The sequence below is a fragment of the Orycteropus afer genome, unplaced genomic scaffold (genome assembly GCF_000298275.1).
Source record: "Orycteropus afer afer isolate SDZICR_OR568_19922 unplaced genomic scaffold, OryAfe1.0 scaffold00059, whole genome shotgun sequence".
In the NCBI taxonomy this organism is placed as follows: Eukaryota; Metazoa; Chordata; class Mammalia; order Tubulidentata; family Orycteropodidae; genus Orycteropus; species Orycteropus afer.
Window position 1 is genome coordinate 7,728,823 of NW_006921646.1, and position 20,187 is coordinate 7,749,009.

At 39.9% G+C, this 20,187-nt stretch overlaps 1 protein-coding gene across 1 annotated transcript in view; it reads right to left on the reverse strand.

Moving 5' to 3' along the window:
- The window catches only part of BTBD9 (BTB domain containing 9), a 549,273-nt gene that overhangs the window by 209,702 nt on the left and 319,384 nt on the right, over positions 1-20,187 (reverse strand). Inside the window, exon 6 of the mRNA XM_007939418.2 lies at positions 11,465-11,574. Within this exon, the coding sequence (XP_007937609.1) occupies positions 11,465-11,574 (110 nt within the window). The remainder of the gene's footprint in view (positions 1-11,464; positions 11,575-20,187) is intronic.

The window sequence follows — 20,187 nt, forward strand, 5'->3', positions numbered from 1 at the left end:
AAAATTGTATGGAACAAAGAAATCGACACCATGAAAAAGCACATAACAAAAATGACAGCAACAAATTCATATTTGCTGATAATTAATGCTATGAAGCACTAAAGAATAATGTAGAGTCTGCAAAACACTGCATAATATAGATGAACTTGGAGGACATTATGCCGAGTGAAATAAATCAATCACAGAAGGACAAATACAGTATTAGTTCGTTGCTGTGGAGGGTCAAGGAAAGGTTTATATATGGAGGGAAGCTTTTTTGTTGGTTGCCAGGGGGGTGGGAGGGGAGGGAAGGGAACACTGCCAAAAAAAAAAAAAAAAAAAAGCACTGACCTATGTCACTTTAGTTTTGTAAATAAATTATATTTCAATAAAATGCATAAAAAAGAAATGTCTGTTAACTAATAAAAGAGCATGTGAATATTTGCTACCTTTTAAATATCAATAAGAATACATACTTGTACTTGATTGCATATGCATAAATCAAACACTTGAAGGATATATACAAAACTAACAACAGCAGCTACATTATATATCCACTATCTCTCTCTCTTAACCAGAGGGCTGGCGGTTCAAACCCACCAGCCACTCCTTGGAAGGAAGGTTAGGCAATCTAGTTCCTTAGTGATACTGCCTCGGAAACCCAAGGAGGGGTCGCTATGAGTCGGGTCTGACTTGATGGCACATAACAACAACAACATATCTCTCTCTATTTATGGGTGTGTGTATCTGTGTGTATGTATTTGTATGAATATAATACCTACTCAAAATATTCAATTTTAAAATTATCTACCATGTTTTGGGATAGAGCACTGGGGTAGCAGATTAGGGATGAGGCCAAGAAAACTGAAATTCACTTCCCCTTGGCCATCAGAATATCTTTCTATAGTGAGTGCCAGAGAAATGTCTGCTCATTTATAATCTGGCTATTCAAAACACCAGTTTTAGGCAGAACCATGGTTTATGAGAAAGGACTACTGTCATATAACCTTGGAGAAACAGGTAGTCCCCAGCTTATGACACATTTCAGTTAATAACACTTATGACCGTCTTTTTTCTTTTTTTTAAACATCTTATCATTAGTAATAAGTACTACATACTATTTTGCAGGAGGTAATTTGTTAATGTCACCATATCTGTAAGTTTATATGTAATGTTTCCAATCTCCAAAGATAAATAAAGATCAGACTTATAAAGATACTGATAATAAAAGGGAATAATAACAAAAACTTTGGGGTGAAAAAAAAAAAAGGAGGCATTTGCCTTACATCAGATTTGATTTACCACAGCCACTGGAACAGAAGGCCATCATAAATCTGGCTCTACCTGTATATTCTACAACACCCAATTTAAAAATAAGTTGTACACATTTACATCTAACTGACACACACCCCCACAACCATATCTACACATCCCTGCTATCATGGGAGGATATATAAATAAGGTTTTAAAAAATCAATAGTGTAAAATGTAGGAATGCATTACTGAGAGTAGTAAACACTCTTTCAGTCTTTATTCTCAAAAGTAATAATAATAAAAGGCATAGAGGATAGTGAAACTTAAATGTACACAACTAATTACACATTAAACTAAGAATCCCAAATACTGTGAAATCACTCTCTAGATCCCCTCCTTTGTATTTGCCACATAGAAATGTAGCTCCTTCTTGTTTGAGGACAGGGGGACTCCTAGGTAGGAGTCAAACACCAACTGTGTTATTCATATATGCATTATTGTAAGCTATTTATTTGATTTTTTTTTTTTAAAAAAACTCTTTAAAATCTTATGAGAAAATAAAGTTACATCTTCTCCAGAGGAAGAAGAAAAGAACAAGTGAATACAAATGACTCTATCTCCTATTCCAGTTCCTCCACCAGATGCAATATGGCCCACTGGAAGGGGCACCAGCTTTGAGGTAGGTCAGAGGGAAGCCTTGGCACATGTTGACCATTGTACATGATTCTACCCTGACCCTTCACCTCATCCCCTCCTTAAGGACTGACTGACTCCTTTATCACCTCCACTGGGAGATGTTCTCTGCCACCATTCCTTCAACTCAGGTTAGGCTCCCTTGGTCCCACTATTCCTACAGCATCTGCTGAGATCGCCCCAGTGCACAACTTACTTCACTGTGTTGTCACCTTCTGTTTTAAATGTCTTTCTCCTCCATTAGCCTGTACCATCCTCCAAGGCAGAAACTGTACCTGTGTATCTTTCTATCCCCAGTGCCTAAGATACATTTGGCAGCCTCTTAATAGATGCCTGTTTAATGTCAAGTAATTTACAGTAAATAAAGAAGCTAAGCATCACTGACAATTAGAACCAGTCTCAATATCTGGTTAGAGAAACAGGTCTGGGAAAACAGTCTCCTGGTCCAGACTAGTCCAGACTCACTAGTGCCATCTTGGGAAACTGCCTGCATAAGGCCTTCCATTCCCCTCTGCCAAGACAGCAAGCTCACTTCTTTACCACATTCTAACACTTCCACCACTCAGTAAACTCCTGAACTCCTAAATCTCTGTTTCTACTCCAGAGGACATGGATTTTTCTCAACACAGATGCCAAGCACAGAAGTCATGTTATATCCCTAGTTTAGTGGATGCTGAAAGTACTTCACAGCTCAGATTTCCCACTGTTTATCTTCCCAGGAATTTTACTGAATTCTGAACATACTGTCACAATTTCACAATACTTTTAAATGACAACAGTAGCCACAGACCACCTATTTCTATTTCCTGTCTCAGCTCCCCCTAGAAAAGCAAGTGCCATCCATTTTTGTTGCTATGTAAATTAGTACTGCTATAATGCTCTGTAATATTTACTGAATTCTTCATGGCCCAGTTCAAAACCCCATTCTTCATGGAGCCTTATCTGCAGGCACCTTCATAGCCCAATTAAACACTTAATCTTTCCTCACATTCTGCTTGTGACTTTGTGTATTGTTCCCTACTCCACATATTTCCACCCCTTGCTGATGTGCTTACCCAGCTACTTTGAATCAGATGATAAGTTTCCTGATGGCAGAAACCCCTTTTACATTGCTTGTCTTTCTGTTTTTGCATCAGCCATCTGTCTGTCTGCTGTGGCTCCATTCCCTCCCTTCCTCTACACTGTATTTTGCAGTCTATAGTATTGACAACTATATTTCCCAGATTCCCCTTGTCAGCTTGGCTTTTGGTGAGGTTATGCCAATAGCAAGAACTGGTGGGAGTTCTGGTGGTGTAGTGGTTAAACATTTGGTTGCTAACCAAAAGACTGGTGGTTTGAACCCACCAGCTGCTATGCAGAAGAAACATAAAGCAACCTGCTTCTATAAAGATGTGCAGCCTTGGACATCCAATGAGTCAGAATCAACTCAAAGGCAGTGAGTTTGGTAGCAGATTGGAAGATAGGAGGAAGAAAGGAAATACTTTTCTTTTTTATCTGTTTCTGGTGGTCTTGAGTTAGCAGCAGCAGATGACTATGGGTCCCAGTGTTCCTGTTCAGACAGCATAGGTCCACAGGTGGCAGGAATAGTTTGCACAGCTTCAACAATGCTGTTTGTATGCTCATGCTGCCTATTTTGTTTGGGTGCCCTAGATCAATTACTAACAAGAAACTAGGAACAAAAAAACCACCAATCTTCTTTGATCCATACTGGCAGGCCCAGAGGCAACACTTAATGGCCTAAAGCCAATAAGAGAATCTTCTTCCCATTCTTTGAAATTGTTAAAGAACCTTGAATTTTGGGCCTAGAACTCCATGCTGTTGCTACTATAGTTTAAGCACAGAAGAACAGCCAAGGACAAGGATGGACAGGAACTTATTAGAGCTTACACTTTCCAGAAGTACCAAGAGACCTTCTGAAAGAGAAACGAGACTGTTGTAATGCTAACTGCCACATTCTAATATCAATGTTAAACTATTTACTGCTCCACCAAGTGCTAAACCAAAACCAAACTCACTGCCCTCTATTCCACTCATAGAGACTCATAGCTTTCGAGGCGGTATCTCTACAGAAGTAGATTGCCCTATCTTCCTTCCGAGGAGTGGCTGGTGTGTTTGAACCGCTAGCCTTCTGATTAGCAGTCAAATGCCTTAGGTACTACACCACCAGAGCTCCCCCACCAAGAGCTACTAAAGGTGTATTAGCAAACTCATAAAAAAAATGGAGCTATTGAAAAAGGAAAAAAAAAGAAATGCAAATGCATCTTACACATACAAGAAGATGCTCAACCTCTCCCATAATAAGATAAATAGAGTTAAAACTACACTGAGGTATCATTTCCCACCTATCAGTTTGGCAAAAATCCAGAAGTTTGACAGTATGGTCTATTGGCATGGCTGTAAGGAAACAAGTCATTATCATGCAATGCCAGTGGAAATAAAAAAAACGGTACAGTAGCTATGGAGGTGAATTTGACAATGTCTAGCCACTCCTCGGAAGGAAGGTTGGGCAATCCTACTTCCGTAGTGATACTGCCTCGGAAACCCAAGGAGGGGTCGCTATGAGTCAGGGCTGACTCGACGGCACATAACAACAACAACAAGCAAAATTGTATGGACATTTATCCTTCAACCATGTAATGCTTCTTCTAGCAATCTATCCAAAAGATACATTGGCAAAAAGTAGGAAAAGAATTTTGTACAAGGCAAGAGCATTATGGGTAGTAGAGAAGACCAAGAACAGTCCAAGTGGTTCATCAATAGAGAACTGGTTGATTAGACCATGCCACACCTAGACTAATGATTATTACACGGCTATAAAAAATCAGTAACGTATCTCTATACAACTAGCTCTAGGATAAGTGTTAAGTACAAAAAAGCAAAGTGAAGAAAAGCATGTATAGTAATGCAAGCTACCAATTATTTCAGAAGGCTGGGGGGAAGAGAAAATATCAATATTTATTTATGTATCTGTGGTAGTTCAGTTTGTGTGTCAACTTGGCTGTGCCTGGTTGAGTGGCTAGGTAGCTGGAGGTAGTAGTATTCCCCATGATGAGACTGGTCATCAACTCCATGGTGACGTCTACTGTGAGCAGCTGAGTAGTTGCCTTAGGGAATGTGGTCTGCTTCCTGTTTATAAGCAGAAGCCTCAGGGAATGGTCTCTAGCTTATGGCTCGCTTGGACCCTGCATGTAGCCTTGTTGTTGTTCAGCAGCCTGTCATACTCTGCCGACCTGGGGACTTACAATGGACTTGAATTAATGGCCTGCCATGTGGTTTGGTAACACTGGGACTGTGCCTTTTTACTTGTCAACCTTGGGCTTGGCAGCCTCAGCAGCCAGCAGCTGTCTGAGTGAAGAAAAACCTCTAGCTTCAGTGGGCTGGGAGCTGGAGGCAGAGCTAAAGCCCAAGGTTGAGGGACTTTCACCCAGCCCTTAGGGCCTGGCACTTTGAACTTGGACTTAAAGCCTCCAAATTGTAAGAATAAACTCCTGTTTGTTTAAGCCATCCCATTTGTGGTATACTCTTGTCAGAGCAGTACTAGGTAACCAGAACAGCATATAACCATTTTTTAAAATAGAAGGATAATCTGAAAAACCAAGGGGGGAAAAAAGAGATTACCTACAGGGCTAGAGGGAACAGGAATAGAAGTGTGAATTCTCTGAATACAGTCTTTTGTAGAACTAATTTTGACATAGTTACAAAACAAAAATGTTAAAGGCAATTTCTAAATGTTGAAAGCAAAATGCAATGAATGACCCTAACTGCATACTGAATTGGTGGCATAATCACAGAAACAGAATTATTTCAAGGGACTTTGAAGCACAGTCATTTTACTGCACATCTCTGTAATGGGATATAGCCCAAGGACTCAAAAATTTACCAAAAAAACCTGCCAAAAAGAATTAAATTATATTCAGTAGTCATATGGTTCATGACAGTATTGAGGGTGTTATTCTGAGCTTATTTTGTGTACAATGCGGGGAAAAAAAAATGAATTATTTTGTTATATCACAGGGAACCAAGATTTTCAGTGTGGAAAAAGATGAAAGCTCAAAAGACTCAGCAAAAACCGTGCATTACTTGAATTAGAAATGCTAACATGCACTTGTGAAGTACTCTACCTATTAGATACACAATCCAAAACCCAAACCAAACTCACTGCCATCCAGTCGATTTGACTCATAGCAACTCCTCCTTGGGTTTCTGAGGTGGCATCTCTTCGGAAGTAGATTGCCCAACCTTCCTTCCGAGGAGTGGCTGATGGGTTTGAATCGCCAGTCTTCTGGTTAGCAGTCAAATGCCTTAGGCACTATGCCACCAGAGCTCCCAAATACATGATAGACAAATAAATATACATAAGCACTTCACTATTGGCCAAAAGGCTGGTGATTTGAACCCACCCAGAGAGGTGCCTCAGAAATGAGGCCTGGTGATCTACTTCCAAAAAGTCACAGACTTGAAGAAAACCCTCGGAAGCAGTTCTTCTCTGCACACAGGGGGTCGCCATGAGTTGGAACCAACTTGATGGCAACTAACAACAGCAACAGTCTATTTTCTAGTTTTCTCCACTGACAAGATCTAGAAACAGTAACCAACCCAGTAGACACAATCAGCTATAGTACACAGACTGAGGTTTCCAAATGTCATTTTCCATTAAATGGAAGCAATACTTCTGAAAGAAAAATTGGTGATTCCAGATCAAGGGCAGGATATGTATGAGATAAACCTGATATAATGTATCAAGCCAGAAAACAAGGAACAATCAAGGATTACTGAGGCCATGTCAAAAGGACTCAAAAGCCAATCTGAAGAGGATAAAGATGGGGGAAATATCAATAATAACTGCAAGTGATTAAAAGGTATCAGATATGTTTAAACTCATAAATTAATAATAATTATATCCCACCCCCCAAAAAAACAAAGCAAACCAAGCATAAACAAAATTAAAAAACACACAAATAAACTTCATCAGTCACCTTCTGAGGATACTAGGGAATCAACTCTTTCTTTCAAAACTGGTAAATAATGGGAAAGAATCTAACATTTATCCTGGGTTTTGTTTTTTTTGCACAAATTGCATCTCAGGGAGACCAAATGAGTGTTGAGGGAAATTTTCATTTTCTAGTTACTGGATGAAGAAGGAATGATAAAATATCTGCAATAAATTGCAAATAAATATATATGTTGCAATCCCAAATGAAAAAAAATGGGTCTAGGAAATAATTATCAATGGGTGTGAATATCCAAAAGATGATAGATAACCAGAGATTTTTTGTGCTTCTTAGTAGATACGCTACCACCACCTATGGAGGATTCTTACCCAAAAAATACAATCAGGCTAAGGCTCTATCTAACTAGCAACTTATAAGAAATGCAATAGAGGAACATGTTCAACGTTACATTGGGCATTCAATTATCAAAATCCAGACTGTTAAAACTCTACAAGATAAACAACCTAATTTCTTCAACAAATAAATTGAAATGAAAGAAAAAGAGAAACAGAGAGCTGAAAGTAGTCTCACACATGGAAGGGAAGCTATACATTTAAAGACATTTAAGAGTTATAAGAACTATTTGCAAAATATAAACTTACCTAAATCCTGATTAAACAACTTGTAAACACACACACATACTCCAGACTGAGCGAATTGGGAAAATCTGAACACTGACTGGATATTTGAGAAAATCAGTTACCATCAAGTCAATTCAATGTGGCGCAGTAGATAAGGCATCTGGCTGCTGACCAGAAGGTCAGCTGTTCAAACCCACCAGCCACTCCACAAAAGGAAGATGCGATAATCTACTTCTGTAAAGATTTACAGCCTCAGAAATCCAATGGGGTTTGCTATGAATCAGAATTGACTCGATGGTAGGTAGTTTTTTTTTTTTTGGGTCACAGCAACCCCATGTGTGTCAGAGCAGAACTGTGCTCCATAGAGTTTTCAAGGGCAGATTTTTTAAGAAGTAGGTTACCAGGCTTTCCTTTGGAGGCAACTCTGGTGGACTCAAACTTCCAATCTTTAGGTTAGCCGAGGAATGCTTTAACCATTTGCACTACTGGTAAGAAATTACTGTTTAAATTCTTGGGTATTAAAATGATAATGTGATGATGGCTACAAAAATGAGGTTTTAGTTTCATAGATATATATTGAAATATTTATGGATGAATGATAAAATGTCTGGGACTGGCTTCAAAATAATCTGACGGGGAGAAAGTAGGTTGCATATAAATCAAAATGAGGTTGGCTGTGAGTTGACAGTTCTTGAATTAGGTGATGGGTACAATGCTCTTCACATGAATTACCAGTAGGGTATTCAGAGAAGTAAATTTAAACACAAGATTAAATTAAAAGGAAGATTTGGCAATTATGAAAAAGTAGAAGAACCTGGCAAATACTATGTTTGTATCACAAAGAGGAGTGCCAACACAAAGCAAACACATTCTTTGAGAGGTTGAACATTAATAAAATAACAGTCACATCTATTCTAATTAGTCCTTCTATACCTCTATGGTAAGACAGGTTAAGATTTCCTATGAATGCCTCCTAACAAAGAAGAAACAGTCATCACACACAGATTCTCCCAGGTGAGAATACCTCACAGCAAGATCCAGAAGCAGCCAATGAAAAGGGGTTGTGGTGGCAACAGCAGATAAGGTGGGAGAAGTGCTGTGGGCAGTCTGAAGCCCAACCCTGGGCAATGTGGTGGAGCTGGGGGTGGGGGTGGAGGTGGGGAGTTTGTTCCCATGGTGATATGAACCTGGAAGGTTCCAAAGCTTCCCCATGAATCTATCTGTGAAAATGAAACAGTGTGAGTGACATGATATCAACAAAAACGGAAAATCCTCTGGTAGGAAAAGAAGAAACGCATACATAGACTGATGTGGTCATTTTTATTTAAGTTATTTTCTAGCATTTTAAGTATTGACATTAAAATCTGGTTTTAAAAAATACTAATACTTTAAAACATAAAATTTTAAGGCCTAGAATATTGAGAGTAGCTAGAACTGTGAAAGAAAGAAGTTCTGAAGCTGTAGAAACATAAAAGTAGGCTTTGGCACCCTACATGTTAGTCATGATGAGATTATTTTAGTTTTATCTTTTTTTTCCTTCATGAAACTCTGGAGTTTATATCAGTGGTTCTCAAAGGGGTAGTGCATATTTCACAGAATATAGGAAGGAGTATGAAGTAAGCATTTACAATTTACCAACACATCCCAGGGTAGTTCTGAAATTTCCCAAACCCCCACTAGAGGACCACTGGGACGTTGGTGTAGGGTGGCTGGCTGAAGACCTATGTGCAGCAAACAAGCACCTGAGATAATCAGCATGGAAAACTGGCCATTACTACTGCTTTTGGATAAGCTCAAGCTTTCAAACGTCTCTTTAAACTAAGTGGATCTGCAATGTCAGACAGAAGATAATGAAATTCCCCTGTGCTCCCTCACGACTCACACCACCACCCTGTCTGTCCAGCATGGGGGCAGCTCTGAGCTGTGAAGATGGTCTGAAGAGGGCCAGAGGGGATTTCTCCACAGACCATCTGCTGGCAAGGGCACACACATATCTGTCTACCTGCTTCCTACTTGCAGCACTGCTCCCATTTGGTTGAGGGATGATGATAGGCAGATGATTGCAGTGCTCTTTACAGTCAAACTTATGAACATCACGGAAAAGGGCTCAAAGACTAATGTTTGTCCAGGCACCAAAAAAACACTTCCTGCATCTTTGCAATCTTCTTTCATCCCCTTGTGTGCCTGGGACTATTATGGCTTCTGATAATGCTGACTGGTTCAGTTTGGACAAAACATGAAGACGAACAACAGCATCCCTCACTGCAACTGATTCTGAGTTTCATTGCTATAATGGCCTCTCATGCCAGATAGCCCTGTTTCTTTGATAATTACAGTTTCCACAAACCTGTTTTTCCTCCATTAAGAAAGGGGAAGTGATTTAAGCAGATGGCACTTTCTATGCAGCATGTTCACGTGTGCAGTGCACAGGGCTGAAATGAGCAGTCAAATCACATGCCTTATGAGTATGAAGGTGGTCTGGTTTCTAAGACCCTCTCAATGAGGACTCTCCAAGCTACAAAGTCATATACACAATTAGGCCTATAGCCCACAGAAGAACCTGGGCAACAGGCAAAAAGAGTATCTCTCCCTGTGTCCCTCTATCAGCACAATCCTACACAGCCCAGAAAATTAAAAACTTGACAATATCGGCATTCTTAACTTTCAAATTCCTTAAAAGCCACAAAATTATTAACATTTCTATGTAATATTAAAGATTAAAAATAATAAAACTACATCCATAATAAAGTTAAAACCAAAATATTTCTTTCAGTTGAGCTCTGAAAGCTCTCTCTACATTGAAATTACTTCTTTCCTGCTACTTTATTAATACTACGCTCCCACTTTTCCTGTAGTAAAAGGCTTAAGTTAGGACAGCTCAAGTGTTACGAAAATTTAGGTTTATATCCATTCAAAGGATTAGTAAACATCTGCAAGTTACATTCATCTTCCCCATTCTAGTGATTACTGTTATTTTAGGACACACATCAGTCTGTGTCTTATCTTGAACAGGACTTGAGAAGAAGAAGAGCAATGAGTCCCTTTGTAAAGGCACAGAATTCGACTTCAGGCACTGCCTGGCAGGGGCATCCTATTCTCCCCACCCGAACATCCAGAGTCCCTTTTCAAAGGAAGCCACAGTACGAGCACAGATCTAACTAGTCTAACTCTGATCTTTAAAGGAGGTGAGGAAGAATTTACATGCCTGGGAAAAGAGGAGAGCAATAACCAGTCTGGATGGGAAAGAGCACCTGTGATACCTAGAATATCAAGGAGTGGGGTCAACTGTACCCAACTGTGAGTTGAAACATTACCTAAAACAAACCAAACCAAAATTTAAAATACTCTGTTGAAGGATCAATCAGACAGCATTTATCAACAGATATTTAAAATGACTTCCATATTGACAATTCAATCACTCTGGTCTTATTTCAATTATATTTAGGCACTCTCTTGAGATGAACTTGGCTAAACAAGGCAAATATGGACTGATGAGTCCATGAAAGATACACTCACAGCTGAGCACATAATTCATATCCCATCAAAGCCAAAATTCCTGCATAGTCTTATAAAGTATGAGCACTAGATCAATAACATACAGACTTTCTTCCTGATCTTACCTACCACTACATATAGACAAGTCTTCAATAAAAGGCTTTGTCCAATTATCATAAACATTCTCCATATGGCAAATCTGAGCCAATCACTAAAATATTTTCCAATTCTTAACTACTTGCATAATACTTACATTCTCTTTTTAGGTTTACTGGAATTATTATTATGACCACTTCTAAAAATACAAACCACCCCCTATATGTTACACAGCCATAAAAGGAATTCAAATCAACCAGAGTCCTTAGTCAAAGCTGGTTAAGAGGTAGATTAAGATGAGTTGATGGAATAACAAAATATTTAAAGGTAAAAATGTCTACATATACAGACAAAAATGTAATGATAATAACTTACCTATCAGCCCCTTCTCAAGAGTGAAGGTTTTGTTTGTAAACATACATTCAAAAGCCACAATGTGAAAAATCTTGTTTACTGTGTTGTGAGTTCCAACTATTCGAATGTACCTGGGGAGAAAAGAGAAGAAAATCGGTTGAAGACATCAAGTTTCCATCATAACCAATACAAAGCTAACAAAGTAACTTATATCATGTAAACCTACAGCGTACCAGAGATGCACTAAAAGAGATTTTGAACTTGACTTCAGACCCTGTACCTTCTCCTCAGGGCTTGCTCCAATGGAGCCTAGAAGAATTATAGCTAAATCAGGGTGATGTCACTTTCTGGAAAATTAAGTAGAACTTAGATGTGATTTACCTAGAAAATCAAACCAGGTTCAGCTCAATGCCTGCATGTCAGTACAATTATATGTTCATGAGACATTTACACTAGAGAATAACAAACAACTTCCACCCTCGCCTTGTGGTGAATGTGCCTGTGCATATGCGCACATACACACACAAATCAAATGCTTTCCAACTCAGTCAAAGATTTCATACATTGGAGACAAATGCATTAAATCAATACTGCATTCTTGTTTTAAAAAAGAGAAACTACTGAGCACTCACTTTTTTTAAAAAATATTATTCCTAAATCCTCGTGAGGAAGTTAACCCTGCATACTCACACCAGTCCCTAACGTGACTGCTGGGAAGCCTTCTCCTGACCAGAGGAAGTTCTGTGGAGAGGACCTAGCCTGTTCCGCAGCTTCCCTCTTGCCCTCACGGATCTGGCATCTACACACAGTGCAGAGTCTCACCGGGCAGGTCTTGAGCATCTTGGCCTCTTTACCCTCTGTATCTCCCTGGAGACTTCACCTCTGACAAACAAGTGTTAACCTCGGAGTGAGTTGCTCCTTTCACTCTCCAAAGGGACTCAATAGTTCACAGGTTAATGAACAGACAAATTCGCTCTTCGGACTGTTACACAATTCCACGGGGAATGTGCCACATACCTACTTACTGGCATTCAGAGGGAGAACTGAGAAAAGTAACTAGATTTACTGGTCACCCTCGCCCACATTATGAACTATGCACACTGAATGACGGGAGCATATTAAACGAACAGATGTCAATTAGGAGACTACAGACTGGGCAAAGTTTTAGTAATATCCTTCTTCTGCTATGTAAAACAACCTTAGACTTAGATGACATAATTTTACTTCTGAGTTAATCGCTGTTCACTAATTTGACAATTTCCTTACATTTCTCATCACTCCTAGTTAACTGTATAATATAAATGCTGATTTAAAAAAATCACAATAAGGAGACTTTATTTGGGGCTTTTATATCATAGGCTATTTTCCCTTCCAGTTCTTCAAGCCTGAATCTTACAGTAATCCATGTACACCTCATTTAGCCATCTGTTCTTGACATGAGCTGATCAATCATCTTCATAACCAATATTAATGCTCTCTCCTGGACAGGCTGCTCACTATGCTCATATACACTGTAGGCAGACAGCACTCTTCCTGTGTGGTAAGACCAGAGCAACTGCTGAACTCACCAGAGCCCTTTGGTTAAACAGGAGGTTGTCCTTGATCTGTTCCCTCGAGCCCTGAAGGCAGACAGAAGGTGCTGATTTTACTGGGTTTGGGTGAGGGGTTCATTTGAAGTAAGTTCTTAAAGGTCTGGGCAGACAGATCGTGACATTCTTTACTGTGGATGGTGACAATCTCCCTGGTACTTTCTGGAAGGGAAGGGGTGTGCTAAACCTGGCACCTTGGCCTGAATCTAATTTTGTCAATTTCCTTAAACCCACAAGAACTCAACCAGCATAGCATTTTCAACCGCACATGGCCGTGACAGGCAGAGTGCTGCTGTCTGCAACCTTGGAGGGAACAGAGGGTATGTGGCTTGGTGGAATTTGATCAGATCATTTTCCTTTCCCTAGATCAAGAGGGGCCAAAGAGTGACTAATAGTGCCCTTTCCTTGTTCCAAGTTATTAAGGTTAATAGTACAGGCTGCCCTAAAAGGATGAGGTAAAGTCCCCTCTTTCCCTCTATTCACTCTCTCTCTCTTTTTAAAAAATACAATATGGTATCAGGCTTTCCAAGTTTAGATAACAGCCATTTCCCAAATTTTATGCTGGTACAAATATCAGGAATGGAAGAAAATAAGCAAAAAAAAAAAAAAGACACTCCTCCCTCCAAATTGTAAGCAACTGAAAATGAAAAGTTGTACTGGAATACATTTTACAGCCTTAATGATGTTTGTGATAACAAACAAGATAATATATATGGTTGGAAAAGCACTGAGAGATGCCTCCAGATAAAAAGTTCTATATTAATGAAGATAATGTTATCTCTGCTGCACAATCCTGAGGTCAAATTAGCAATTCACTACTGTATATCACACTTCTTGATTAGCCTGTTATATGTAATGCTCATAACAAGTTTAATTATTCTAGTTCTACAATACTTTGTATGTCTTGACAAAATTATAGCATTATTTACAAAAGTGGCATAAAGTCCTTATTCAAACATATATTTAAAAAAGGAAAAAAAAAAAATAGTAAAGAATTCAAAAGAAAAAAGCCAAACTCCTTTTTCTCAAGTAAGAAAGGACTCTTTCCTATACTAATGATTTAGACTACAGATGGCAGATAGGCTTCAACTAATGTCCCAACATTAATGACTGCTAGCAGCAGCCACAAACTAAGAAGTCAGAAAGGTTATCCAGCCTGGGTAAAGAGCTCTGATGGTATAGTGGTTAAGGCATTTGGCTGTTAACCAAAAAGTCTGGTGGTTCAAAACCACCAGCCACTCGGTGGAAGAAAGATGAAGTGGTCTAATTCTGTAAAGATTTATAGTCTTGGACACCCAATGGGGATTGCTATGAGTTGGAATCCACTTGAAGGCACTGAGTTATTTTTGATATACAGCCTGGATGACATAAATGGTCAAGCTTCAACCACAAACTGAAATGTTGGTAGTCTGAACTCACCAAAAGGCACCTTCTAGCAGACAGGACCGGCAATCTCCTTTGAAAAGTCACAGCCTTGGAAACCCTATGGAGCAGTTCTACTCTGCACACATGGGGTCACCATGAGTTGGAATTAACTCAATGGCAACTAACACCAACAACAGTGTACTTCAGAGGAAGGAGTGGCCCAATCCATGAGCAATATCTGGAATGGGAAGGAAGGTCACATGGGTACTATCCTTGATCATAAGCATATCCCCTTGATGAAAGTCACAATGGAGTATTTCAGAGGTAGAAGAGAAGTTATTACTACCTGAGCTATTAAAAATCCAATGAATGGCAATGGGAGTGTCCCTCTCTCTTTACTCTCTTGAAAAATGAAGCAAAACCTGATTCTGGGTCATAACCCCTAAATAGGAGAAGTAGATACCACATTTTCTCTGTCACAGAAGATACTGAATAAGAGGTAGAGCTTAAATTTGTTTTTCTTTCTCTTAAATGTAGTGTCAAACCTTAATTTAACCTGATAATAAGGGCAGCACTGGCTAGTGACTTCATCAGTGTGTAGAGAGGGGCACTGCTAAAAAATATAACAGATATCCCCTGTTCTCTCTGAGGGTCTCAACAGCAGCTCAAACAGCTGGAAGATAATTAATACTTAAACAGGGCTGAGGAAGGCACATAAGCAACAGATTGGCCATTCCCGATGAGGATGAATGCTGTCCGTATAAGCCCCAGTTTAACAGTCTGTTTCCAACATTCTCTACCCTTCCCTATGTTGGCTGTCTTCTAGTTGCTGACAAAGACTGGATCTTGAACACAGTTTAGAACAGGATGTTTTAATATAGAAGTTTCAAGGAGTTTTAATACTGTGGGTAGAAAGAGAATCTGTCTTCTTTAATAAAATAAAACATTCTCCAAAGATAGCACTCCAAAATGGAAAGGCACTATGGAGTTTTGGAAGGACATCGGTGTTACAGATCAAGAGACCCAGGTTTAAGCCCCACCCTACCATGGATTAGCTGTGTCACTTTAGGAAAGCTCTAAGCCTGTCTGAACATTAACTTTATCCTGTATAAGTGAGGTAAACAACATAAACTTTACTGAATACTTAAATAAGGTAAGTATTTAAAATTAAATATAGTGCTTGGCAGAATAGGATATCATTAAATAGAAATTCAAAGAGTAGACCATTGAATGCAGAATTTTCTGGTTTGTACTTTGAGGAGGCTGGTTGTCTGGGAAAGTATCCTGGCTGTGGTGTTGAAATGATGCATTCACGAGGAGGCAGACCAAAGGGCAGACTTTGAGAAACCAAGGGAGGGTCTTGTTTCTCCTCTTAGGTCATCATAGTACAGACAGCGTTATGGATTGAATTCCATCCCTCCAAAGGCATCTGACTACATTATAACCAGAAGTCTGGCAGTTCAAACCCACCAGCCACTCCTCGGAAGGAAGGTTGGGCAATCTACTTCCATAGTGAAACTGCCTCGGAAACCCAAGGAGGCATCACTATGAGTCAGATCCGACTCCACAGCAGTGGTTGTGTTGTGTTCTGTTTGGAAATAGGGTTTTTCTTTTGTTATGGTAACGAGGCCATACCATTGTAGGGTAGGCTCTAAAACTCATCACTTTTGAGTTATAAAAAGACCAGAATAGACACATGGACACATACACAGGGCGAAGGATCATCATATGAAGTTCATCTACAAGCCAAGGAACACCAAGGAACCAAGAAACATGTGGGGCAACCAACAAGGAAGGAATTAACATGGTCAAGACCAACATTTAGATTTTTAGATTCCAGAACTGTGAGAAAGTAAAATTCCTTTTTATAAGGCCATCCACTTGCGATGTTTGTGTTACAGCTGACTAGGTAATTAAGACAAAATGGGAGACAGAGAGCAAGCTACACTCGGAATGTAGATTACCTGCACTCATAGTATTTCCTGTTTCAAGTTCCTAGTCTTTAGAAAAGGCTTTTAAAAATGTTCTTGACTGTTTCAGCTGTGACGAGGAAGCAAGAGAAGAATCTTCTGCCCAATTTAAAATGCTCCCAGCCCAAGATTCTCTCCTTGTTAAAGGCATAGTAAGCAGCAAGGAGGAGAGGAGAGGAGAAATCCAGCAAACTTGGTCAGGGCTCTGTGATCCAGCTACCCACACCCTTTTTTGTGTGCAATCCCTGGAAGTCTGGAGTTGTAATTTGTTAATAAAACTAACGTTTTCTTTCAGAGAGACATCATAATTCTATGCCCTACTGAAATTCTGCTTTGGAGATTTCACTGCATTCTCTGCTTGTCTGAGAAGGTACAAATCCCCCCTCCTCCCGCCTCCTTTTTTTTTAAATTGTGCTTTGGGTGCAAATTTACAAAGCAGATTTGTTTTATTTTCAACAGTTCATGCACATTTGATTTCACGGCCCTGATTATAATCCCCAACCATAAAAAGCTCTCTTCCTCACTCTTCCCTGTGACGACCCCTCCCTGTGCTCTTCTTATCTGTATGTTCCTCTCTGTCCAGCTTTCCCTCTGTGTGAATGCTACCTCCTCTGGTATCTCATGGTTGACTGATCTAAGGGGTCCATCTCCCTGGGGTAGGTGTTCTGCATTTAGGTCTTTCTACTGCTGGCCTGAGATCCAATCCACAAAAGTGAGTCCATTTCTAGGCCCAAAGGATAACCCAGGGCCATGGTCTCAGAAGTTCTACCAATCTCTATTCAACCACTAATTCTGGTCATTTTTGTGTTTTTGAATTTTGTCCCACATTTTTCCTCCCACTCTAACCAGGATCTCCAATTTTGATTCCTTTCTGAGTGGTTGGCATTGGTAGCCAGGCACCATTTAGTTCTTCTGGCCTCAGGGTTGTGAAGGCTGAGGTCCTCATGGTCCATCATATCTTTGGACTAATTGCTTCCAAATGACTTGGATTTTCTTCACTCTTCTTTGCTCCAGGCAAAAGGAGACCAATAGTTGCATCTTAGATAGATGACCGCTCGAAAGTTTTTAAGACTCCAGTTGCCATTCACCAAAGTAGGATGGAGAACAATATTTTTATATACTACGTTGTTTGTATTTTTATGTACTCCTTGGAAGCAAGAATGGCCAGACTTCGTCTCACCTATTTTGGTCATGTTGTAAGAAGGGACCATTCCCTGGAGAAGGATGTCATGCTTGGTAGGGTGGAGGGTTGATGAAAGAGGGGGAGGCCTTCAACGAGATGGATTGACACGGTGGCTGCGATGATGGACTCAAGTATAGCAGGGATTGAGGGGCTGGTGTGGGATCAGGCAGTGTTTCGTTCTGCTGTGCATGGGGTCGCTATGAGTTGGAAACAACTCGACGGCACTTAACAACAACAACAACAACACGTTGTTTCAATTGAGCATGATGTCCTCCAGGACTATGGCCCTAAGCCTGCAGGCCTGGTGATGCTTTCTCTCAGTGTGTTTAGCTGTCTCTGAGAAACTACTGCAATCTTGTTCTCTGTTACTTCTGTAATATATGTGGATACTTTTGTAGCACAAGTACATATGTAAGATTATCTTCAGCCAAATCTATCCTTGGTCTTGGGAATATTCCTGTTTACCTACCCCCACCTGATCGTCTCACCTATTTTTGCATTTACCCATTGCCTACTGTTTGGTGTCACTGGTAATGCAGTATTGTGTGTGTAATAATAGTATTTGCCCCTATTGTCTATATCTTTTGTGCATGTGTCCTCTCTTTCCCCACTGGCATAGACTTTTTCCATATCACCTCTTCCCTCACCCAAATCAACACAAATCCCTATTCTTAACCTATCTTTGTTTTCTGGTGGCGTAGTGCCTAAGGCAATTGACTGCTAACCAGAAGGCTGGTACTTCAAACTCACGAGCCACTCCTCAGAGGGACGACTGGGCAATCTACTTCTGTAGAGATACTACCTCAGAAACCCAAGGAAGGGTTGCAATGAGTTGGAATCAACTCAAAGGCAGAGAATTTTGGAGTTTTTTGGTAACCTATCTTTCTATCATTTATTGTAAGTATGCTTGTTGTTGTTGTTGTTGTTAGGGGTCGTTGAATCATCTCTGACTCAATAGTGACCCTACGTATAGCAGAATGAAACACTGCCTGGTCCTGTGTCAGCTCCATGATCCTTGCTGTACCTGAGCCCATCATTGTAGCCACTGTGCCAATCCATCTTGTTGAAGGCCTTCCCCTTGTTCATTGACCCTCTACTTTACCAAGCATGAATCCTTCTCCAGGGAATGGTCCCTTCTGACAACATGACCAAAGATGAAGTCTGGCCATTCCCACTTCCCAGGAACATTCCAGCTGCACTTCATCCAGCACAGATCTGTTAGTTCTTTTAGTAGTTCATGGTCTTTTCAGCATTCTTTACCAATACCACAACTCAAAAGCATCGACTCTTCTTTGATCTTCCTTATTCATTGTCCAGCTCTCACATGCATATGAGGCAATTGAAAATACCATGGCTTGTATCAGGCGCACCTTGGTCTTCAATGAGACATCTTTGCTCTTCAGCACCTTAAAGAAGTCTTTTGCAGTAGATTTGCCCAATGCTGTATGTCATTTGATATCCTGACTGCTGTTTCCACTGACATTGATTGTAGAACCAAGTAATATGAAGTCTTTGATAACTTCAATCTTTTCTTATTTGTCATGATGCTGCTTATTGGTCCAGTTGTGAGGGTTTTTGTTTTCTTTATATTGAGGTACAATCCATACTGCAGACTGTAGTCTTTGATCTTCATCAGCAGTACTTCAAGTTATCCTCACTTTCAGCAAGCAAAGTTGTGCTGTCAGCATATCGCAGGTTGTTAATAATTCTTCCTCCAATCCTGATGCTACATTCTTATTTATATAGTCCAGCTTCTCAGATTATCTGCTCAGCATACAGACTGCATAAGTATGGTGAAAGGATACAACCCTGATGCACTCCCTTTTGGATTTTAAATCATGCAGAGTGCCCTTGTTCTGTTTGAATGACTACCTCCTCTTCTATGTACAGGTTCCTCAGGAATACAAATAAGCGTTCTGTAATTTCCAGTCTTCTCATGTTATCCGTAATTTGTTATGATTCACATAATCAAATGCTTTTGCATAGTCAATAAAACAGAAGTAAACATCTTTCTGGTATTCTTTGCTTTGAGCCAAGATCCGTATGACATCAGCAATTATATCCCTCATTCCACGTCCTCTTCTGAATCCAGCTTGAGGTTCTGGAAGTCCTCTGTCAATATACTGCTGCAATTGTTTTTATCTTCAGTAAGATTTTACTTGCATGCAATATTAATGACATTGCTCAATAATTTCCACATTCTGTGGGATCACCTTTCTTTGGAATGGGTACAAATATGGATCTCTTCCACTCAGTTGGACAGGTAGGTGTCTTCCAAATCTCTTGGCATAACTGAGTGAGTGCCTCCAGCAGGACAGCCATTTGTTGAAACATCTCAACGGGTATTCCATCAATCCTTGGAGCCCTGTTCTTCACTATGTCCTTCAGTGCAGCTTCAACTTCTTTCTTTAACACCACTGATCCTTGATCATATGCCACCTCCTGAAATGGATGAACATAGACCTATTCTTTTTGGTACAATGACTCTGTGTATTCTTTCCATCTTCTTTTGATGTTTCCTGCATCATTCAACATTTTGTCCATAGAATCTTTTTTTTTTTTTTTAATTGTGATTTGGGTGAAGATTTACAGAGCAAATTCACTTTCCATACAGCAGTTTACATATACTTTGTCTCA